General features: G+C 39.3%; 2 protein-coding genes across 3 annotated transcripts in view; both read left to right on the top strand.

Annotated features, from left to right (window-relative positions):
• LOC105925168 (carboxyl-terminal PDZ ligand of neuronal nitric oxide synthase protein) overlaps nucleotides 1-12,224 on the top strand; it is a 34,651-nt gene extending 22,427 nt beyond the window's left edge. The window contains exons 8-10 of the mRNA XM_012860895.3: nucleotides 7,383-7,544; nucleotides 9,972-10,140; nucleotides 11,682-12,224. Of these exons, the coding sequence (XP_012716349.2) occupies nucleotides 7,383-7,544; nucleotides 9,972-10,140; nucleotides 11,682-12,202 (852 nt within the window). The 3' untranslated portion in view covers nucleotides 12,203-12,224. The remainder of the gene's footprint in view (nucleotides 1-7,382; nucleotides 7,545-9,971; nucleotides 10,141-11,681) is intronic.
• A 32-nt stretch (nucleotides 12,225-12,256) lies between these two features.
• Nucleotides 12,257-24,530, top strand: part of LOC105925292 (discoidin domain-containing receptor 2) — a 29,164-nt gene continuing 16,890 nt past the window's right edge. Inside the window, exons 1-3 of one of the 2 annotated variants that reach the window (XM_012861058.3) lie at nucleotides 12,257-12,350; nucleotides 21,933-22,054; nucleotides 22,503-22,607. In XM_012861058.3, the coding sequence (XP_012716512.3) occupies nucleotides 12,277-12,350; nucleotides 21,933-22,054; nucleotides 22,503-22,607 (301 nt within the window). In that variant the 5' untranslated portion in view covers nucleotides 12,257-12,276. Of the gene's footprint in view, nucleotides 12,351-21,932; nucleotides 22,055-22,502; nucleotides 22,608-24,530 lie in introns of those variants that run through there. The other variant, XM_021315582.2, reaches the window with a different exon arrangement.

A 24,530-nucleotide genomic window follows, 5' to 3' on the forward strand; every position in this document is an offset into this window, starting at 1 on the left:
AAGAGAGAACAAACAGATATGTCTTGAGTTTGGACCTAAAAAGAGCGATATCTGTAACAGTGCGAATATACGGGCATAACTTGTTCCAGAGTCCTGGGGCAGCAACTGCATAAGCCTGATCACCCCACCGTTTATACCTTGACCTTGGGACTTTTAAAACCAAATGATCTAAAAACCTTAATGACCGGTTTGGCTTCTGCAAAGTTGAAATCTTAAAATCTATTCTAAAATGCACCGGGAGCCAATGCAGGATGTAGAGAATGGGAGTGATGTGTGCACGTCTAGATGTATTTGTTAAAAAGCAAGCGGCAGCATTTTGCACAAGTTGAAGGCGAGAGATGGACGTCTGATTCAGACCAACATACAGAGCATTACAGTGGTCCAACCTCGAATTAATAAATGCATGAATGGTCCTTTTTAGGAACGTGCCTGAACAGAAAAGGCTTAACTTTAGCCAGCAGAGAAAGCTGGAAAAAGCTCATTTTAACAACATTACTGCTTATCAAATGTCATGCTGCTATCAAAAGTAACCCCCAAGTTTTTGACAGCCGTTCTAGTGTAAGATGCCAGAGCTCCCAAACTCAAAAGCTAAACACAGGAAACCAACAAGAACACAGAAAACCACAAAAAATAAACAGATTCTAAAAATCTGTTCAAAATACCCTGTTGGCTGACAATTGTATTATACCGCAACTGTTGGAAAAGTAGCCATGAGGATCATGAATGAAGCATCACACCTGAGAGGGAAGAATATTATGGTGGGAATTAATAGAAAGTTGACATTAAGTTAATGATCTTTCATCAAATAATCCCTGCCACCACAAAAAAAATTAAATACAGAAGATATGGAGCTTATTTCCTTTTTCTGTGAAAGCATTCGGCGTAAACACTCTCGCTCAGAGCCAAAGCAGCACCAGTTTTCTCTCTTTACTAATAAAGTTCCCAGCGCCTCGGAGACTTGCTGAGCAGCAGTCAAATATCGGAAAACAGGCAGCGGCTTGTCCGACATAGCAAGATTAGCAGACAGACGCTGTGATCTCATCAATAAACCAAGGATCCCATCAATATTGAAGAGACCTTGTGGAGCATTTCTCCACAAACAAGCCTCAAAAGTCTGCTTGCTCAATATGCTCTGCATCCCTCGGAGCTGTTTACTCAACTTCATAGACATTTTATGAGGCTAAACTTTCAGCATGTTAGCTTGATTTGGGAATTATTAAAAAGCAGAACATTTGTGCCTCTTCAGATCATTTTTTTTAGTGTAACTGGTAGACTTATGATCAAATATTACTTTCATGACTGGGAGATGTTTGAGTAAAGTAGTTTATGTTTACACACACACACACACACAAACAGATAGATAGATAGATAGATAGATAGATAGATAGATAGATAGATAGATAGATAGATAGATAGATAGATAGATAGATAGATAGATAGATAGATAGATAGATAGATAGATAGATAGATAGATAGATAGATAGATAGATAGATAGATAGATAGATAGATAGATAGATAGATAGATAGATAGATAGATCTTTTAAACCTTTTCATGTTGCAACCAAATACCTCAATGTATTTCATTTGAGCTCTGTGTGAATATTCAAAAAGCAGAGCATAGTTACGAAGAGAAAGGAAAATGTTATATGGCCATTAAAAAAATTGGAAAGTAAAAATCTATCATGAGGCATGCATTTGTACTCCGCACTCCTGTTTGCTTTTAACATTTAAGTGACATGTAGTCAACGTATGTGTGAAATATAAAGCTTGTATTAATTGTATGTTTTTTGTACAACTGAACAAGAAGACTATATTTACTAATTATGCAAATTGTAAAGGTAGTTAGATGTTATTTAGGTGTGCCAGATTAAAGTCATATGAAAACTAATTCATATTAAAATTTTAAGATTTTTATTTGTATAAAATATTGAAAACCCTGGACTTGGACTTGGATCTTGAACTGCACTATTATACACTACTTTGTTTTGGTCCATCCCATAAAATTGTCATGCTTTTAGGAGCTGGACAGAATCGCAGACAAGAGCTCAGGAGTGGCATGTTGAATATCGGTGGGTTATTAGATAAAGAAACAAAGCTTACATAGTGAAAATGTTTGGACACCCACTTTGCATCCTGTCTCTGACGCCAACCGTTATCAGTCAAACTTATTAAGGATGAAGCAGACATCACAGGTGCCTCAAAACAATAGTCAGCTATCTGTCAGTGGCAGAAAAGGTTTTACACATTTTTATGTGCATAGCCCAACATTAATTTCCCTACTTATTATGCTAAGTTTAGTTGTTAGTGTTTCACAGCATAACAACCAACCTTGAGTAAGCCTAGAAACCACAACCTGGGGTGCTGATTCCTGGGGCCATGGACGTAACTGGAGTTAACATCTGACTGTTAAAAGCAACACGCATTATAACAGCCTATAGCAAAGATTATAAGTGACCCTGTTGTAAAATCAATATAGTTTAAGTTAATTCAACAGCAGTATACTGCTTGGCTTGACTGGTGGATATTACTCAAGACGTGTCTAAATTCATTCTAATGATAAATTAGCACATTCTCATTTTTAACCTGTAGAAATAATTAATAGGCATCAAACATCAGCAAATATTGTGATTTTGTGTTCATCATTAAAATAAAAAAAATGTAATTCTTCCTGCTATTCGGTTTGGGGTAACAAGCAAAAAAAATTTTTTTGAAAACTCTCAACTATATTACCCTCAACAGAATACTGTTTATGTTTTTTAGCATTATTTGCTATACAATACTATTTCCTCTTTGTTGGATTTCTTTAGGCGCGGTTTCACTGGCCAAACTGAATAATGGGGCTGGCTAATGTGCTGTTAATGAACCGCCCGGGTTGTAATTTGTCTGTCACATAAGTATGAGCTTCATAACTCCAGGCTTCATGGGTAATTGACTCCTCAGTCTTTTCTTTTATTTGAGTCTTGTGTCAATAGCTGCACAGTTTTGCCTTTGGGGATAAAAAAATAAATAAAAATTGGGGGGAAAATTGCTCAAAGTAAATAATATATTCTCCAAACCAAAATTTCAACCTCAATTTTAGTCATTTTATAATATCCCTCAGGTTCAAGCATGAAACATATTTCTTGCTCAACCAGCTCGTCAGTAGGTTCACTCAGCAGACAAAGTAGATCCACTTCATTCAAATAATTTAAGAGAGTTCATCAGATAATAATACGGTGAGGCTCCGGATCATCAGAAGAGATGTCAGTGTTGCATTAATCAGGGGATTTTATTTTCTTTCACGGGAGGATGAAAGCAGGACAGTTTCTCGTTACATCATCCTCTCTGAGCAGCTCCGACAGGCAGATTCTCAGCTTTTAAACGACTTCTGTACATGTTTCTACAAGCACACACAGACACACTTATACACAGGCTGTCAAAAATCTTTCCATCACTACTCTATCATTGATGGTTAGTGGGTATGCTGCTCTGCATCTTCATTTTAATTTTATCACATCTACTGTTTTATTTGATAGAATCAGCCTTTTTGCTAAAATACTGTAAGATACAAAATACTTTGCTCCAGTGTACTTTATAGTCATTATTCAATTCAATTCAATTCAATTTTATTTATATAGCGCCAAATCATGAAACATGTCATCTCAAGGCACTTTACAAAATCAAGTTCAATCAGATTATACAGATTGGTCAAAAATGTCCTATATAAGGAAACCAGTTGATTGCATCAAAGTCCCGACAAGCAGCATTCACTCCTGGGGAACCGTAGAGCCACAGGAAGAGTCGTCTGCATTGTACATGGCTTTGCTGCAATCCCTCATACTGAGCAAGCATGAAGCGACAGTGGGAAGAAAAACTCCCCATTAACGGGAAGTTAATTGAACTTATTTATCTGCTGAAATCTGACATCCAAGATTTTTAGCCTACTTCAAAGACCTTTGAACCAAGAACAGCCTGCGTTACTGCTACAGCATTGCAGACACTCTTTGATGTACCTCAGAAATTGAGTCAGGCCCTGACAACAAATTCCATTTTTCTGAGGTTTTGGGGAAATAATATGGCCTGTTGTACACTCATGAGGCGGTGTGAATGTCAAAACTGAATACCAAAGGACCTGCTCAGGGCCAGTTAGCTTTGTTGCTTTGCTCTAAAACGGTCAGATAAGAAAATAGGTTGTCTGAGTTTAATTTGTTCAGCTCAGAGTTGCAGCCACTACACGTAACATTGATTCTAGATGCAGTCTTACAACTGTGTCTTGTAAAATAGAGATGTTTTATCACAGCTTACTGCTATTGATGCAAGGAGCTGCCATATTGGATCCAACAATCGGCCTAAAAAAAAAAGAATTTGCAGACTTTCAGAAGGGAAAGTCAGACTTCAGCAGCAGTTGGTTTTTCCTATCAGAAGCTGTGATTTCCAAGTTCTGACTGCAAATGGGACGCAACATAATTAACAAAAAAAGGAGTTAAAATAAAACTCAAAAGGATCTAGACACCAAAAGGGAAAGAGCCTAAGAGAATAAGCAAAAATGCATAGATGAAAGAACACAAGAAATAATAATAAAGAAGAAACTAAACACAAAGGATTGACCCTAAATGTTAAAATCCCTAATAGCAATAATAAACAACTGTATATGGAAAGTCCTTTTCTAACAACAATTAGAAAGGAACACAAAAGAAAACCAAAACACAAACACTTGTGGATCGTTACAAATGGTTGATAAAAGGTACATTACATTACTTTTTTTTTTTTTTTTTTACAAAAAAGGCAAAAAAAAATGGAAAAGAAATCTATTAGGTGGGATATACTTTTCACAGCACTGTAGATGCAATTATTTTTCCTGAAACCAAACAAGCTGGGCTGTCACTAAATCAGTAGTAGTGTCACTTACAGACACTACTACTACATGCAGCTTGCCAACTCAGAAAAAGTTGGCAGGCTATGTAAACCAGGAGAAAAAGCAGATGAATTTCCTTCTAGTTTGCTGTAAAATGAATAAACCCAAGGAATGAGTCCACCGAAGGTCTGTCTTTGTGTGGGTTTAAATGTATTTTTACTTGCTTTAGTCAAATGTCTCTTGCTTTTTCTATATTAATCTTTTTGCCTTAGTGGGTGCTTGGAAACTACAAAGGGAATATTGAACCATTGCTTTAATTTCAAATGAGGTGTTCAAAGTAGAGATTAATCTTTTACAGGAGTACTCGGCAGTTGGAGTTGGGTGTCATATCCCATGGCGATATATTTTATTTTTAAAGTGGAAGGCACCATGAACAGCACAGCAGAGTTCACATAACCCACTTAAAGTTCGACCTTTTAGCACCCTCAGTCATTAATTCCATGTGATGGAGCAAACTGATTTCCATCGCTGCTTCCTGCCTACAGCTGCTGGTCTGTATTAGGTCTGAGAGAGAGAGAAACTGTTTTCCTCAAAATGTTCTCTTAATGTAAAACAGACGTACAAGTTGAGTTCTTAGTTAAATTTTTGCCTTTTGCCACAGCTTGGTTTCATTAGAATGCAGAGTGCTAATGAAATTCAGCAGTCAGGCAAGCATCCTCTCAAAGCGGCTTAATAGCTTTTGCATAATCAGAAGCACTATAAAAACAGATTCATATCCTGCAACGCCACTAGTGGTTTGAATAGTACCAGACCTGTACGCTCAATAAATCAAATAAATACCCCGTCGTCCAACTTGAAGTAGGTTAAAAGTTCTCAAAATTCAAGCAGTTCATGCCCCCATCTTAAAGAAATTCAAGAACAGTCATTGACATCCAAATTTATTAGCATGGAAAGGGTAACAACATGCTTATCAAAACCTTTGCTTTGATAAGCATGCCAGGTGCTATGAAGATTCAGATTTCACCAAGCAGGAGGACTAAGGATCTGACTTGAGGAGCTCAGTGCTACAGTACATAGCAGTGCAGGCAGAGCCGCTGGGACAGCAGCACAGCCATCAGGGCAACACCAATCACATACATGTGGAAGGTAAACCCCCTGCAAGGCGCAAGCTATAAAACAGTGTAAATGAACAACAAAACTGTAGCTTTGTCAGTAGCATGTTTTGTACCATGTAGGTACTGAGGACACTGCTGATATTCCTCTCCTGGAAGTGATAATGTGGCTCGGCTAGCCCAAGACAACTTCTGTCCTCCAACAGGTGGTGGCATTTCTCGTATTTTATTTCTTTTTATTTTATTCTCTATTGTACCCAACTTATAAAAATGTAAATGTTTTCATGATCAGAGTTAAACTCCAGCAGTGGGTCACCATATTTACACAGAGGTGACTTGAACACTCTTTTGCTTGTTTCCTATGGCTGCAGCAGAGCCACTCCTGATTCAATGACATCATGTGGCGATGCTCTAGTTATAGTTTAGCATGTCTAGTATTAGTAAAGTAGCAGTTTTTGGCAGAGGGTTGGAATTGTGACATCAAAAAGTCTATATGTTTTCTGTTCTAAACATATTTAGTGTGTTGTGTTGTTTACTCACTTTTTCATCTCACCTGCTTTATTCCTTTATTCCCTTTATTACAATCACACACACTCAGCCAACTACTCTGGTTAGGTTAGGACCAGCGGGGGCTGCTGATAAAAATTATGGGGGAGCGCACTAGTGGTTGGAGATTACAAAACAACAATTAACTCTACCTGAACATAAATCCGCCGCTGCTCGCTCGGGTCCAGGTTCCTGTACCCGCTTTCTTCCTCCATCAAAAGCTTTGTCAATAAATTAGCGAATTTGATTTTGCTGTTCCGTTGTCTCCTGTCTTGTCGGTGTTGCAGTCCGACTCTTCTGTTTGCATCATGTGTGAGTGAGATTCGCACCTACACATTTCAGCTGCCAGGGGTGTGACTTTGATTGACAGGTTTCAAGAATTTATCTGATTGGATGTAGCAAGACACAAAAAGCATGTGAGTGAGCTGCGCCCCGAGAAGAATTAACCAATCAGAGACCAGCATGAAGTCACGGGCGCACAGAGAAGAAGCGTGCACTCATGCTTGTGTTCTGATGGGGCCTCGTGGTACTGGATCTGCAAGCGTAAAACGTTCACAATGCACATGGAGAGTAGTTTATGTGCGTGTGAATTAAATAAAAATGCTCTTATGAGTATTTGTCGTGCGTGTTCCCTTGTGGCAGAATTTTTTAACCCATAGTTTCGCTCTTCAGTGCGGCCATCCCAGCTTTGAGAACTGACCCGTGGATGTTGGTCGCATGTCCTCCCCCTCTCGCTCAACCCCATTTCCTGTCAGCCCACTGTCAAATAAAGGCCACTACAGCCCCAAAATGAAATAAAAATGATTCACAATAAAATCTTAAATGGCTTACTGTAATGCGGAAGCTTTTAGTAGCATGTAAGCACAGCTGGCCTTCTTCCCTTGTGCAGGTGTCTGAGGATTCCCTTCTTCTGCTGGGCTCTCCCATTATTGAAGCTTCAGCGCTGGCCCAGACTCCAGGGGAAGTATCTGGTTCTGCAGAGTATCAGGTCCAGCTTCTTCAGAAACAGCTGCAGCAGCAGGAACAGCAATCACTAGCGGCTTCAGCACAGGTACTTGCCGTCTTTTAAGCTTTGATTTTTTTTCTATTTCTTATGGCACCTGCATTACCCAGGGCCTGCATGCGAGGCGCTAATTTAAAACTAATATAAAACAAAAAAATGACATGATTTAATGGCCTTTATTTAAAACATAAATGAAGCAGTTATTTATATTTCTGCTAATATATTACAGTAAAGTTAATATTACAGTTATTATTAATTTTGTCCGTATTCTATCTTTGGTTATGGACTTGGGGACCTGATGGCGGATTTTGTATTGTTGGTCTGCTGTCTGTGATCATGTCAGCCGCACATTCAGCCATGTTTTTCACAGTCAGCACTTACACATCAGGGATTGCTAAACTGAATTATCCTTCACTCAGATACTTTTGTGGTACAAATCTGGGTTTTAATTTCTGAAGATGAGCTTTTCTTGCCCCTTAAAATGACATTTAGTGTGTGAGAGAGGCTGCAGAGGCTCCTCTGTGTGTGGAGAGTTGCAGCTTAAACACCCGTTGCTAAGTTTGAAGACTGTATAGTAAAATCACAGAGTGTCTGAAGCAGAAAAGCTTTTTCTGTGAGTTTATTCCACACATGATTAACTGACACCGGACCAGGATATGTTCGGAGCCGAAGGATATTAACGTAGAGAGGCTGCAGCATCTGGACCGTTACTGGTAAGCTAGTTAAAATAGTGACGTAATCTAGTTTGGTGTTTTAATGCCCTTACCTTTAATGATGTAGTGCACTATTGCAATATTAGTTTCTTTTTGATACATAGCCTCACAGAAATGCAAATCCTTACCGCATTTATTTTATTGTGCAGATTATTAAACTTGTATGCTGTTCTGTTCTGAAATGTGTGAAACAAGTTTGTTAAGATGAGTTTAGCGAGTTAATTATAGTCTCGGGTAATCAACTTTCAGTCCGACATGCTGCTTGTAGCTTGCGAACTGTGGCTTCAAAACCGTTACCTTAAAAGGGTTGGGTGGCCTTCCTATGGTTTCCAAGTCATGACTGTCTTGTTTTTCACGACTGGAAATATTTCCAAACAGCCCAATTTGTATTTGTGAGGAAAACGTTTAGGAGCCTTCGCTCAGTCAGCTGAGTGTTCAGGAGCAGGGAGAGAAATGTCAGTATTTCTCTGGGCTTCGCTTCATAAGGCAAGAGAAATGTCGGTCACAGCAGGACTGTTCCAGGCTTCTTAATAAAAGGACTTTTACCTGTAGGAGCGGTATGACAGAGATTTACATTTTGGCCACAAAATTAGAAAAATAAACATGATGTGGGTCACGAGAACAAAGATTGATTTTGGCAAAACTAAGAATCCCCATAAGTCACCCTCCCATAGAATAAAAGTTTTAAAACCAGTTTTAGTGTTTAATTCAGTTTTCTTGCCTGCTTAATTCTGTGGTGGTTCTAGTCTAAAACCATCCCTGCTGTGTTTTAGATTAAAATAAAGGTGGGGCAGTATAAAATCTGCTGGCCATTTAAATCGTGACACTGTCGTGATGCCATTGAGAAATATTGCAATGACAACAAAGATTACATTTAACCCACATTTGCAAGACTAGTTTTTTTTTTTTTCTTACAAGGTCCCACCATTCTTTGTGAGCTTTAGCATTTCGGCTGCTAAACATATACATTAAGTTTGGGCGTTGAGGCCAGTGAAAGTCCATGCAACAAGCTAAAAATATGATTGGCATGTATGGCACCTAAAATGTATTAAGGTACCAAATGTTGCATCCAAGCAGTCCAGTGATTGCAGCGTTACCCCTATTTATATTTCAGTGGCAATTTGACAAACTGTGTAGCTCTAATGAAAGCTTTCATAAATTTTATGCAGTGTTTTTAGAAATCTCTCATTAGGGTAGCGTTATCCAGTTAACGCTGGAGATGATCCAATACAATCTACACTTATTAAAAAGAATTAAATACGAAGTAAAAAATAACTTTAGCATTGTTTGCAGTTAACAGATCTAGTCTATGGCCATATTGTCACAATGCCTACTAATCATTTGTATCTTCTCGGTCACTGTCTCCCATGTTTTCCCTTTCACTTTAGGGATTTATAATAATAACTTACACTTACCAGATGAATTCACATGCTGACAGCTACTACATAGTGCTTTGCGAGACAAACTTTCCTTTTCTGAGAAATGTTGTGGTGATTTAATCTTGCAGGTTCTACTAACACAAACAAATGGTTGCACGCCTAATGGGTACATCTTTACAATTAAAATGTTCTCAAGAATTATGGTGGAGGATTAATCAGTGAAAGCTAGGGTGAAAAGCATGAGTAAACGGAAACCTGGGGTCTAAAGTTCACTTCAAGTGTGTGCGGTTTGCTTCATTTCTTAAACCTTCTGCTTTGGCCACCTGGTACGAGAGGAACAGAAAGCTACATCTCTTTTTAATGATGTGTGCTGCTGTACCCAGGTCCACGTTCTCCAGGAGCAGCTGTCGGTGGAGATGTGTGCACGCACTGAAGCCCAGGCCAGAGTTCAGAGGCTGCTGCAGCAGAACACAGACCTACTGCAACACATTTCACTGCTGGTCAAACAGATCCAGGAGCTGGAACTCAAATCTGCCGGGCAATTGACATCTAGTGAGTAAAAAGCATTGTTTTTTTTTTTTTTTATTTAATTATCTCCGTACTTTATTACTTAGAATTTTTTTATGTCTAGTTCAGTTTTTTTTCTCCACTGCAAAACTTCAAATACATTTTTTTTTTTCATCTTCTTTCCCTTCTTCTGGTGTAATTTTCTCTTCCCAGCTTCCGGTTATAGCTCCTTTTTATCATCCACTGCTGGCATGCAATTAATTATCCCATGACAGGCATGTCAGAGAATGCAGCATAGATCTGTGTTCCCCCTTCCCTGCATCCAGCCGGTAGCGATAAGCTACCATGAATTAATTACTTATGAAACCCTGTCAGCACTGACATCATCCCACTCTGTGTAATTTCTTCTGCTTTGCTTAGAAGATTTATTGGTCTTGTTTTCTGCCTTTTTATGTGATTACTTAAATTCCTTCAGTTCTTTGTTTACTGCCATGCAGTGCCTTGCTGAAGTATTCATACCTTGAACTTACTCATATGTTGTCACATTAACTTCAGTTCATTTCACTGGGATTATTTATAGTAAACTAGCATGGAAGAAAAAAAAATACATCGCTTTCAAAAGAACCTTTTGAAAGTGAAAATCTGAATTGTGACGGGTGGATTTGTTTTCACTCTCATTTCTGTGGGGCATCTCCTTCAGAAGTTACTTAACTAGCAGATAGAGTCCAGCTGTGTTTACTGTAATCTCAGTATAAACCCAGCTTTTTTGTAAAAGCTGCATAGGTTTGTTAGAGAACACTAGAGAACAGCATCATGAAGAACAAGGAGCATAGTGGACAGGTTATCCTGCCAACCTAAACCGTCCGGCCAGGCAAGGAGAGAAGTGATGAGAGGAACAGCCATTAGCCCCATGGTAACTCTGGAAGCGCTAGAGAAAGCTACAGTGGAATAACTATCAGTCATGTACTCCACAAATCTGAGCTTTATGGAAGTAGAGCAAGAAGAAAGTCCATCGTAGAAACAAAGCCACCAGAAGTCCTGCTTCTGGTTTTTACACGAGCCATGTAGCCGACACAGCCGCCATGTGGAGGAAGGCGGTATAATTGGTTTAGATCAAAGCATGTTTATGCGTTAGGATTGTCCAGACAGAGTCCAAACCTGAATCCACCTGAGAATTTGTGGAAATATTTCAAAATTGATATTTTACAGAAGTTCATCTAGTCTGACAGAGCTTAAACTGCTGTGAGAAATGTTGATCACAAGATGTGGAAAGTTGCTAAGAGACATACCCAGAAAATATTCACTGCTGGAATTGCAGCACCTACAAAGTAAATATCTTGCATACATTTTTATTTGTAACAACAACAACAACAAATGCACAACCATGTATGCTTTAACTTCTACTTCAGCTTTCCACTACTTTGTTTTGGTCTGTCTCATAAAATCCCCATAAAACAAATTGAAGTCTGTGGTTTTTAACATGGCAAAATGTGAAAAGTTCAATTTAAAAATTATGAACGCCTTTGTAGGCCACTGTATATCTGTCTCTAATGTTTTTTCTTTCTGTCACATCTTCGTAATATCAGTGGGTTCCCAGGACAGTCTTCTGGAGATTACCTTCCGTGCCAAGCCCCCCAGTGCTCCCACTGCATCCATGACCCGTTCCTCATCTGCAGGCCCATTAGCGGCTCATTCTCAGCTCCAGATCAGTGACGGTACCTGGTTCCCGGCTCTGTCCGGGCCCTGTTCTCCAGCCACCACCGGCAGCGACTCCGTTCCTCTGGGGCCGAGCGGCAGCGGAGTCCGACTCGAGTGCTTCCGTTTCTCCACCCTGGTTTCAGACAGCCTAGCCGGGGGCCAAGACATGGGAGAGACTCCCAGTGATGAAAGCTCACTGCTGGGAGAGCAGGTCCTGGGGGCCTTGGAGCTGCTGTGCTTCAGAGAGTCGGGGATTGGATCGGAATATGAATCGAACACGGATGAAAGCGATGACCGTGACAGCTGGGGCCAGGGGGAAGGAGCGGGGGCGGATGGTGCTGCACGACTCCTAAATGTGCTGAATTCAGAGAGCCTGGCGGACTGCTTGGGGGATGAGATGGCTGTTTAGAGGTGTTCTGACATCTGTATGAGGCAACCTAAATTTATGCACCGCTTCATGAAAACTAGCACAGAAACCGAAAGATGCATTACACAAAACATTTGTGTTGTGAAAGAAAAAGCACTCACCTGCACTCTCCATCATCTGCAGCTATAAGGTAACTATTCAGGCACCTATGTGTTTCCAGTTGTTTGCCTTATCTGTATCTTACCCTTTTTGAAAAAAAAAATGTATCTTTGCAAAGTAAAGAACAAGTATACAACTGAAACTAGTGATCCTGAACTGCTAAAGTTATAAAAAAAATAACTTTTCTTCCATTGCTGATTGCTAACAGTCTGTCAATAACTGCTCAGCTGCTGGGTTTGTTAGGCCTTCAAAAATAATCAGCCTTGGTGCAGTGGGTGCTTAACAGGTTGTTTAAGAGGAATTATTCTGACAGAAATGTTTATTTAATTTTTCTTCTTAAACTTCTTTGGAAATCCGTTTTTTATTAGACATCTTTATTTCTACTAATACGCAGCAATGTCTTTCTAAAACTCCAAATAGTTTTTTGGTTTCTGTTAACATCACAAGCAAGGTTTTGGTTGAGTAAATAATGGATGACCTCATCCATGCCCTGTATATAAAAATCACAGAGGACTACATGCGTATAGCATTAATTCAGTGCTGTAGACAAAATAGACTGGGGCATAAAATGGAAGTACGAATTCAAAACTGCTGTCACACTGTATCTTATCTGGCAATTTATTTGTTCGCTTTGAAAAATCTGTGTTACAAAGGTCTAAACATGAGAAAACAGCTGGGATTTTGTGGAACTTGCAGTCCTGTGACGTCTTTGTATTATGTATGTCACATTTGAAGTGCTCCTGTTCTAAATAGTGTGTGTGCACTAGGATCAAGACTGTGTAATTCCCAGTGTTGCACTGCGTCTTGATGGGATACGATACTTTTAAATGTTACGTCAGTGTTTCATTTTTTCTTGTCATATTGAAGGATCAACTGACCGTCTGGGTTTCAAATTCCAGTGCCCCCGCAAGTGTCCCAAGTTAATTGTTAGCTAAATTAATCGCAGGGTAGTCAAACCCATCAGTTTCAAGCATCAGCTATGCTGAGGTGAGCGGGTCTTCATGAGTGCAGATAGCAGTAGCCTGAAATTACATAAATTATTGGGTCTTTGCTGCAATAATGCGGTAAACAAGTGTGTGAGAGCAATGCCGCTCGTAGGTAGAATTTTTCAACAAGTCCAAAAGATGTGCGGTAGCCTTCTTAGTAGTCCATGCTACTGTATGAAATGCGTAGTAAATTGATGCGGGAGAGTGAGTCCAACAGTATTGGGTATTCCTTATGGTGTTGAAACAAGAGACAGACATGCAATATTGTTAGAAGGATGTTAGACTAAAAAGCAGGCAGTAGGTGGGGTTTTGTGTGGCTTTTTGGTACCCTTTAACGTAAACTCAGATATAAGTTGCTTTCACACTTATATTACCACATACTGTATGTTGTCGTATCTAACCATGTTTTTTATCTGGATTTAAAGCTGCAGTTGATAACTTTTGTTAAAATGTATTTTTTTTACATATTTGTTAAAACTGGCACTATGTCCTGACAGTAAAATATGAATGAGATAATCTGTGAAAAACATTAAACTCCTCTGGCTCCTCCCAGTGGTCCCACTGCCATTTGCAGAAATATTCCGCTCCCAGACAGAGACAACCAATCAGAGCTAGAAAGAGTGTCTTAGCAGTGTCAATCACACTTGTATATGCACTGCTCATACCCCTCCCCCCGCACAGCCGTCGTTCAACCCTCAATATTGCTGGTGGGCTGCAGCTGTGCTGAGAAGTGGCAATGGAACAACCTAACATTACAGGAAAACTGCCAAGTTCTTGAGTTGTACCAGCTCAGACAACAAAGACAGGTTAACAGAAGAAGACGAATGACAAAAAGCACGCTTAAAAGAAAGAATTATACCGAGACCGAAATGAAATGAGGGTAAAAAATGGAGCAGCATACCAGGCTCTGCTGTGGAGGAGCAGCTGTGGATGGAGGGCTTTAGCACAGCAGAGAGCAAGGAGTAGGGATATGGAAGGTGTGCTTGTTCAAATTTTGTCCATAGTTCTCTCAGAACGCCCTACTCCAGCTTTAAACATTAAGAAATCTACCATCTTGCATCGAACATCAAGTCATATATATATAACGTAGGTTTGCCTCTTATGATATGCAGCCCTTATTACAGCCCTAAAGACATGTTTATTAGGATATTGGGTGCTACATATACTCAGCTACTGGATAAGGAGTGAGTAAGATACATTTGCCATGGTGCCAAAGTCTTGATTATTTCACATCCTTTATAGTTACCTGACCATCTAGTTAAGTAAGTTCAATGCTCTTTACACAGTCTGTTAACTCTCCCAGGTTAATTGCAAGCTAAAAAACAATTACAAGCTAAATTAATCATAAAGTAGATAGATCTGACTTCATTTGAAGCCACTTTAAGCACCCAGTTCCTCAACACCCAGCATGTTGAGGTGAGTTAATCTTCATCAGTGCAGACAGAGCATCTGATTAGTGTATCACGACTTTAGGTAATGTTAGTATTGGATCATTGCTAAGACATTTGAGCAGCACTTCCACAAAGCTTGTTATCATAGTGCATATGTGCAGTAAATGTGGTGTGTATGACACACACTGGATAGTCATATATGTAAAAAAAAATAATAATAATTAGGAAGGCAGATATGCAAAAATGTGACAGTGGTAAAATGTGGTTCTCCCCCTGAGTGTTGTGCTAGTTGACATTGTAGTCAGCTAGTGCAAATATTGGATCACAAAAGAAAACATAATCACTACTTTGAATAAAATGTACAAAAACTTTGCTATGTAGCCAGTCAGTAAGATCAAGGACTGTTCTGGTCCTATCCAAGGTATTGAAAATTTTAACTTTAGATTTACAAGGAAAAAATAATTTTGTTAGGGTTAGAATTTAGGGAAAATAATTACCACTTATCCGTGTCTTTGAACAAACTACAACTTTATTAAGGATTTTGGTAATGGTAAGGGATCAGCTTAGTAATGCTGACCAATGAGAGTAAACCAACCTTTTTAACCACTATGTTACAAGGCCTATGGAAAATGTTATTTAGAAATGTTTCAAAGGTTGAAAGAGTGCATCATTTGACTAAAAGGTTTAAGTATTTTTTTTTTCTATAGCACATGAACTTAAATAGCAAAGGTCAACCTGACAGTGTTCCGATTTAAATCTTAAATTTCATGAAAACTAAATTACGACATGATCTGTCGTGAAAAATATTTCCAACTAAGCACAGGTTTTACGACTGGATAGTAAGATAGTCATATTATTTAATTCATCAAACATACTTCAAAAGCAAAGATTTTCCTTTGATGTCTGAAAGCTGCTATGACCACTGTCTTTGTTTTAATCCTAGTTTGTGTGTGTAATATTTATATTTATTTATACAGGCCAATACATTTCTTGGAAGAGTACATTTTGGTGCACGAGCTTTGACTTGTAAAACTGAGCATGCATCTAAACAGTATGACCCTCTATTCACTTGTACAAATCATAAAATAATCAGCTGGACTTTTTTCCGTCTGCTTCATTCTGGGTTTTGTTAATGAACCTTTTTTTTACCTGGTGGTTGAACGTTTCAAAGAGAAACACCTAACTAGCTTCAGTCTTGTCTCTGGTGCTTAAAAATGTAGCCATCTCACCATCTCAGTGCTTTTAGGGGATATGTTTTTGTTGTTATTTTTTAAGTCAAGCTATGTGGCGTTGTCACGAGCAGTCAGAGTAGTCAATAATCAGTCAAAAATTATTATCAAACTAGTTAACCTAACAGCTACTTAGATCAGAAGCCTCTGATGACTGTCTACTACAGGTAAGACACTGAATGCTCCTAACTACACCACACAGCCCCACTTCCAGGAAAAGAAGCTACCCCACTAATACTGTATCGCAGAAGTCATAAACTGCTCCATTAGTGTTTCTCCATTTGTTGAAGAAAACGTTTTAGAAGAATTTAGGGAGTGATGAAGCCCTATCAGACACTTTTGGACTCTGATGCACCAGCTCCACCATAATGACTGTGAGTGTATTCTTTGTATCCCTGAACTGGGACAGTATATCTGAGCCATTTCTAAACATGAATGTTGTGTTCCCTCCTCTCTTTCTCTTTCTCTCTCTCTACCTTTTGCTCCTCTTCCTCACCTTTCTCTTGAACATTTTCACCTCTCTCCCCCTTTTTTCTGTCTCTCTTCTACATTTTTTCTCCAAGGTTATGCGTGTTCACAAGAAGTGTACTAAATGGAAGTGCACTTACGTTGATGTTCCTCCTTCGTGGAATTAAATGTCCTTTCTCAAATTCCATCTGGTTTCGTGTAGTGTTTGGTATGTTAGATGTTCTCTACAAACCCCTGAAAAATATCTACGGACTGTTCCAAACTAAAATATGTCTCGTATGAAACAATCAGCAGCACCAGGTCTTGAGCTGATCTTTTCAAAATGTTTTCACCGTTGAGAGAAAACGAGACGTGGCAATGCAGAAAGTTCTTCGAGAAGGTGACGGTTCTGGTGATAACACAGAGCCGCACCAGCTGTGCTCATTAAACAGGGTCAGCTCCCATTAAGCGCCACATGTCTGCAGGCAGCCGCAGCACGATGTAAGCTGATAAGCTGGAAGGTATGAATAATATCAGCCATTACCCACCCACATCCAGCCACGGCATCCTGCAGCTCCACGGCTGCTGCAGCTGCTGCTGACAGAGATAGTGGGCGGCCCACAGCAGTTGGCATCCTCTTTAATGTGCTTGATTATTTAAAAAAAAAAATGAAGCTGCAGGGTCACACTCTTAAAGCCACATCTCTTTCTGGGTCCTGCCGATCAATTGAATCCTCCAGTTTAAAAACATGTGTTTACGTTCAGTACGTTGTTCTGGCATGACCCATTCGGTTCTCTTTTGGGTGAGACTGGTCAAGAGGGCTTAGTGAGGATCAAATTGTGCAAATATGCTGAAATAACTGTCTAGATTTGAATTCAAAGTGTCATTTACTGCACACAATTATTTTCTCCAGAATATACAGATGCCAGATTTGATGCGGCTGCTTGTAAAAGAAAGACACTTGTGTGCTGAAATGGTCGTGGAAAAGTTTTAATGGTTATTGAATTCCAGTAATGTCACAAATATTCACTTGAATGTCTTTTATCGGGAAGTAAAAAGCAGGATTTATTAGAAAATAATATCCACAGCTTTGAACGCCTCTGGAGTACTTTAAAACCCGTCATCTAAAAAAGGAAAAGAGTATGGCATGCAGTGGCTCTAAAAAATATTGTACACCCTTGTTAAAAGGCCAGGATTTTAGGATGTAAAAAAGGAGAAAAACACTATCAGACCTTTCCCACCTTTAATGTGGCCTATCTTCTGTACAAATGAACTAAAAAATTAGAAAATTTGTCAGGGGAAAATATTGAAAATAATTATAGCTGTAATAACTTTATTGCAAGTGAGGACACCTTAAATATTATTATTTGTTAAAGAACCTTTGGATTCAGTAGCCAATCCTTTACGTTGAGAGTTTATCACCATCTCAAATTGTATGAAATATTTGCATTAACTAAACTCTTTCTAAAGAGTCTTTCTTTATAATTTGGATGTATGCTTGTATACTCCTCAGCACTCTAAACTTTTTGGTGACTATACATTATACAGTATTTTTCGTTTCCTCTGTCTCTGTAAATTGTCATTACCGTACTATTTTTTCAACTACAAGGCAAAAAACTATGTATACAAATATATACAAAATTTTAGTCCCGCCCTCCTATACTTCTGAGTTGTTTTGATCCAACCTAGCCTGTGCGGCACAGTCTGAAGTTAATGAAAGTCAAAATGATCTCCTAAGTTTGAAAGGCAGGAGAAAAGTGGACAGATTCTGAATTTGTCATTAAGGAGAACCCAAGTGCAGAGAGTAATATAAGCAAGAGGTTTAATAATAAATGATGGACTTATAAAATAAAACATATTTATTTATTTTCTTTCCCATACATGTCCTTACAATTGCCCAATGTGCAAAATTATTTTTTCTCTATTTACCGCAGTTGCCTCTATAGGATGGATTAGTCCATTAATGAGAGAGTGATTTGGGCCAAATCCTCTGGCCGTGTACGTGGGTGTGACACGCTGTAGGCTCTTGTTCACCCGGCTACTATGTTGAGTATCAGATGCTCTTCCTCTTCTTATATGCAAATGCACAACACTAGTGTCATTTCAATTTGTTGCCAGAGGGGGCAGAGGTCTGCAAAAATCCTGGAACCTATGCTATGCTCCTTTCAGGCAGGAAACACAGGAGCATGTCAGACAGAGAAACAGATCTGGCAAGAGGTGTAAGTCCTGGAGAAAGCAGTAAAACCAGCAAGGAAAAAAGAGAAGCAAACAGCTTAAATACATGGGAAGAAGTGAGGAGAATGACATGGCAAGCAGGTGGGAGTCCTGTTGTTTCAAGCCTGTTATGTTACTTTGCTAAAGTTGTTTTTATCGTTAATATTAGTTTTCATCATGCACGCTTGGTCCTTGTCTCTGCGTTTGGGTCCATTATCACTTATCACTCTCGTTATTCTGGCATTTAACTAGCCTGCATAATATTGGTAATCCTACAAGATTAGTCTGATCAAATGTCAGACAATGAGAGAAAAAGGTTTTCTCTCTTTTTGTCCAGTGTTTGTATATATCTGGTTTCAGCCATATTTTCTACTATAGAAACACTTGCCACTTTATAAATATTTTAAAGTAGTACAGTAGCAGTAGTGGTGAAAATATTAGTTAAAACCTAGCCAGTGATGCATGATGTCCACAGTTGATTAACTCTGAACTGTCAAAATGACACCACATATATTGGTCCTTAGCTGTTAATTAATATTGACATTTTTATCCATAACGGTTTCATGCTGTTGAAGGACAGCGAGACACTCCCAAAGTATCTGCATTTTTGGCTCACTGCTAAGCATGAGTGTTTGAAGATACTGAACTTTCCCTGCTTGTTTGGTAGATGTTGAGTATGCAGTGGCAACCCACAGTCCAAAGAAGTATCCCGTTAACACTCATACATACAAGAAAATCTGATTTTGAATATCAGTGACCACTGTGCATGAAAAGGCTTTCTATATTTTAGAAGAAGTAATGCATTTAAGCCAGATATCACAGTTCTGTTGCTACCAAAACCTTTTACTGACTGTGAACTTAGTGCAGTCAGATAAACACATTTCGTCCGCTGACTAAATGAACAACTGCTGGTTTAAGTAGGAAAGAAGCTTTTCAGCTGTCCGAGCTGTCCAATAAGCTTTTTTTTTTTTTTTGTCTCAGGCTTACGGTTTGACAGAAGACCTAACTTGTCTTGAGCTTTGCTAAAAGAAACAAGTATTATAACTGCATCAAGAGAAATTAAAAATATAAAAATATATAAAAATTGATATAAAAATGATATAAAAATTCCTGACTTTATTCTTAAATAAAACCAATTCATCAACAATAAAAAAAACTTTAAAGGTGCTTTGTTTATCGCACTTGATTTCACATTTACTGATTTTCTTCTACATATTAAAACATCCATCCTACATTTGACAGTCTGTTTAAAATGTGTGATTATACAATTAAAATTTTCCTCTGAATGTGGAAATCAAAAACACAACAAATTATGATTCTTCCACTAATTTCCAATGACTTGAGGAACCAGCACAAAGCACAATCAAGCAAAGCAGCCACTTAGAGCCTCAAAGCCAGCAAGGGACATTTTTGGGGGGTACATGTGAAAAATCAACAGTGAACATGCAAAGTAAAACTTATAACCCTTAGAATTTAATTCTATGTTTGAGGAGAAAATATCGGACAATAAGGAGCCTTGATGAAACTCTGCCTCATTCACCAATGAGGTTATAGACCTACATTAATAAACAAACCCATAGATTAATCATAATCGGTAGTGTTTTTATTGCATGGATGTGAATCTGATCATTTAGATTGTGCCTTTCATAATCAATGACACTATTTTATTATTAAATACCATATTTCCCCCTTTTTAAAAACTAATAATGACACACCACTTGGGAGTTTTAAGATGGAGTTTTGTTAAGCCCAGAGTAAAGTGCAGTGCAGTAATCTAAGCAAGTTGTAATTTAGTTGTATTTTAGTTGTAATCGATTAAGATCTTTGGTCAACTGTCTCAGTTTGAAAAAGATGGACTGGACCACAAATTTTAACTGAGCATTAAGTTTAGATTACAGTATTCTAAAGTCTTACACCCAGGTCTGTAGCAGTATGTGTCACATTCTGACTCTACGGTCCCAGGTCAACACTGATGTTAGAGACATCAATGGGCCCAAACAACATAAACTTTGTTTTTAGAGCAAATATTTTCCTTATTAGTGTCATAAAAGTCGGGCTGTCTTCTGCCTGAAAAAGAAGGCTAAACAGTGGTTTCTTATAACTGACTCCAAATCGGCAGGATAAAGAGAGAAGTTGAATAGGACAAGAATGGAGCCTTGAGGCACTCTGCATGAGTGGTACTCTATAATAAAATAAACTAATATAAATGCATAAATAAACTACTTTCACCCCTGATCTCAACTTTATTCAGTGATTATTTGGGGTCTGTTTCATTTGATCCATTTATGCAGGTCTATCAGTTTTACAAGAATAAAGCAGAGAGCTGGTACGGACTCAGGAAGGTGGAGTTTTGGTGGCAGCAAGCAGAATTTCTAGAGATGAGTGACAATAGTATTTTCATCAAAAATCTGGAAACTACCACAGAGCCGTTTACTTGTTTATAAGGTGCAATATTGAGCAACAATGTTGGGAATGGGGATTAAACAGAAGAGATTCTCCTCATATTAGGCAGTCTCGATGTGTTGAAACAATCACGGGAGAACAGTTTTTTCTGTTTTAACCCACTAACTGAACAATAAAGTGTCAACACTCCTCTTTCACTTTTTAACAAAAGCAAAACATCTCTACTAAAAATCAGATGCAGTTGACTGGAGCCGCGCTTCCAGTTGCCTTGACTGCGAAACCGAGCTACTAAACCCCAGCCGTGATTCAAGCAAACCTCAATGCCTGATGTGTGTGTGTGTGTGTGTGTGTGTGTGTGTGTGTGTGTGTGTGTGTGTGTGTGTGTGTGTGTGTGTGTGTGTGTGTGTGTGTGTGTGTGCGTGTGTGTGTGCGTGTGTGTGTGTGTGTGTCTGTGTGTGTTTAGGGCATCATCAGACTGGTAAGTTTGAATCAAAGCTTGTGCCGGCTCACACAAAGCTTTTCGCAGGCTGCTAGCACCATCCTGGCCAGCTGAGGCTACCAAAAACGCAGGAGCAAAGTAGAGCCTCTATTTCCTCCATGGCATAGGAGATTCATTTAGACAATACATCATAAATGATCCTCACTCCTCAGAGGTTATCTGTGATATTTCATCATAACTGAAGTAATTTTGTAATTTTAGACGTAACAACGTGCATGTGTGTCTCTCAAAGCTTGTTGTTTCACACGGAGCTTAGTGTGTTTATTTTACTTTTAAAGTGTTAGCTTCCTCTGTTTATGTCTTCATCACACATACAGCAGCTTTCCAACTCTGGGCCACAATTTCTTTCCTCCAGACGGGACGACTGTTACATCAGCCAGTGTTTCCCTCCCTCCCTCCCTCCCTCTCTTCCTCTCTCTCACTCTCTCTCTCTCTCTCTCTGAGTCTCCTGTCCATGCTTAGAAATACCTTCCAGCGAGGAGGTCAGCAGCTTATGGCTCTAAGTGTATCAAGTCCCGGAAAATGTAGAATCTTCCCTGAGAGAGGACAGAGGAAAGTCAGAGTACGTAAGTAAAACCCACAAAGAAGGAGAAATCTCAGGTTTCTCCCATATTCTAGATGTTGAGAAACATACTATACCACTGCTACCGGCTTATTGAAAGTTGCATTTTCAGAATTTAGATGCATGATTTGGAACTCTAACTCATCTTCCTGTTATTTTATTCGTGTTACTCAGGTTTCTTGTAAGTGTGTGTAAATGTACTTTAAATAAGGGCACAATTGTATCAGAGCATGTCTATGTCAACGCACCAGTTATTCATTTTAAATTCAGTCAAGTTGTACAATGAGATATCTAAGACCTCATCCCTTGCAAACCTCTGATTTTCTCACATGAATTCGTTTGCAGAAATATATAAGAATACTGAATGCATGAGATTGATGATTGAGAGTAAAATATTGAAGGTTTAAAAAAGAAAACCACGCTCCTTGCTTATGCACATTCTGGCTTTTCAGGTCTCCAACTCCTTGAGACGATGCACCTCATGGAGGTTAAACTGATTCTGTGCTTCATCTGCTTTAGTCTGATGGCTGTCACCATAAGGGCTCAAGTCAATCCAGGTAAAAACTAACTGATGCTGTTTATCCTTCAGGTAGAAGTTCTTTATGCCAGTAAGGAAGGTATGGACCAATCAGCTGCTGTTCATAAGATGAAACTTAAACTTCTTAAACTAGATTAAACCCAGGTTTAGTTTCTCAGAGGGACTACAGTGGAGCAAGGCAGACGTTCAGCAATCTCATTTTAAAATATAGAAACATTCTCTTTGCAAACCAGAGGTATGAGCATCTCGTCAGGACATTTAGGTGGGTGGGCTCAGAGTGTGTGTGTGTGTGTGTGTGTGTGTGTGTGTGTGTGTGTGTGTGTGTGTGTGTGTGTGTGTGTGTGTGTGTGTGTGTGTGTGTGTGTGTGTGTGTGTGTGTGTTTGGTTTACCCGATGGTCAGGAGGCAAACATCCTCAGCACAGGGAGACCTTTCACAAGCAGGGGGGTTGGGGACGGTAAGAAAGTTCTCTGGCATGGTTCTGGGTAACATACACTTGTGCACACATTCTCCACACGTGGCCAGTCAGATATGTCCTCACATTTAAAGACTTTTTGTTTGCCTGCTTTCTCAAAGTTTTGTGTTTCAACCTGAAACTGTGACAGGGAATAAGAAGAATCAGGACAACCTTTGCCCTGGCTGCTGTATGTGGGCTTTAATGTTTCACTCCATTATCTTGAGTCCCGCTTTTCACATAGAATTTGGCCCGACTTTCTAAAACTGGAAAGATTTTGCTTACCTCCCTTTGGCAGAAATCATGAAAACAGAGGAAAATGAAGAGCGGGCAGTTCGCTGGACACTCCCTTTTCATTTTGCTTAGACTGGCACCCACACAGTGATACCTCTGTTTGGCTTTAGAGGCCACGCAGGGCTGCAGGAAAAGGGGCTGGGGTGAGGCGGGCCACACCAATTAACACTCAGGTTCTGTAAAAATATGAGAAAGGGGGCAAAAGTGGCTCCTTTAAGCATTTGCCATGCCTTGCAAAAGTACTCAAATCCATTTAATGTCATAGATCAACAATAAGTTTTTCATGCTTTTAATGTGGAAGAAGTGTGATGATCAACTGTAGTCAGCCTCCCTCGGTCAATTGTTAAGGGTATCTTTCCACTAGTGGAGACCGAAGATATTTTCCGTTCTTCATTGCAAAAGGACTGCAGCTCAATCAGATTGGTTTGAGAGACTCGGTCAACACCAATTTTCAAGTCTTGCCACAGATTCTCCACTGCATTTAGGCCTGGACTTTATATGGAATGTTCTGACGCATGGGCAACGTTGGACCCCTTCACCCGAAAAGGGACCATGACAACAAAGTTCCTTTTTCTTAGGTTTTTGGGGTGTAATATGATCTGTTGTACACACATGAGGCCGGGGGAATGTCAAAACTGAAGACCAAAGGATCAAAATCAAAATCGGTCAGATCAGAAAGCGGGTTGTCTTTCTACGTAGGTTGTCTTTCTGCATAATTCATATTCTCCAATCAGAACACACCATCAAGCACACAGCCTTCTCTCCTCCCTCCCCCCTCAGCTGATCCACCAGCTTTACGTTGCGCTGGCATGTCTTACTGCTCCACTGGAGAGGAGGAAGGTAGAGGAGCAAGCAGACAGAAAGAGGGACATTTGTCCAGACAAAACAACAAGCTGATGTTATTTGTTTACAAAATTCTTTGGAGAATTTACATATGCAGCAATATCAACTAAATGAAATGGTTTGTACGGTGATGTCATGGCACCCTTAACAATTTGTTTTTCTGAAATAAAGTTCAAACATATATGTCATTCACCTGTTTACATACAGGATCAATTCAGGAGAAAAAAAGGGGGGGGGGAGTTTGCAAGGATTATGTCTTGTTGTGTTTGTGTGTCATGTGTAATCAGAGTGCATCCTGAGTCGGTGTATGTCTCATCAAAAATAACACACAAAGACAATAAAGATGTCTTGA

The sequence above is a fragment of the Fundulus heteroclitus genome, chromosome 6 (assembly GCF_011125445.2).
Source record: "Fundulus heteroclitus isolate FHET01 chromosome 6, MU-UCD_Fhet_4.1, whole genome shotgun sequence".
Classification (NCBI taxonomy): Eukaryota; Metazoa; Chordata; class Actinopteri; order Cyprinodontiformes; family Fundulidae; genus Fundulus; species Fundulus heteroclitus.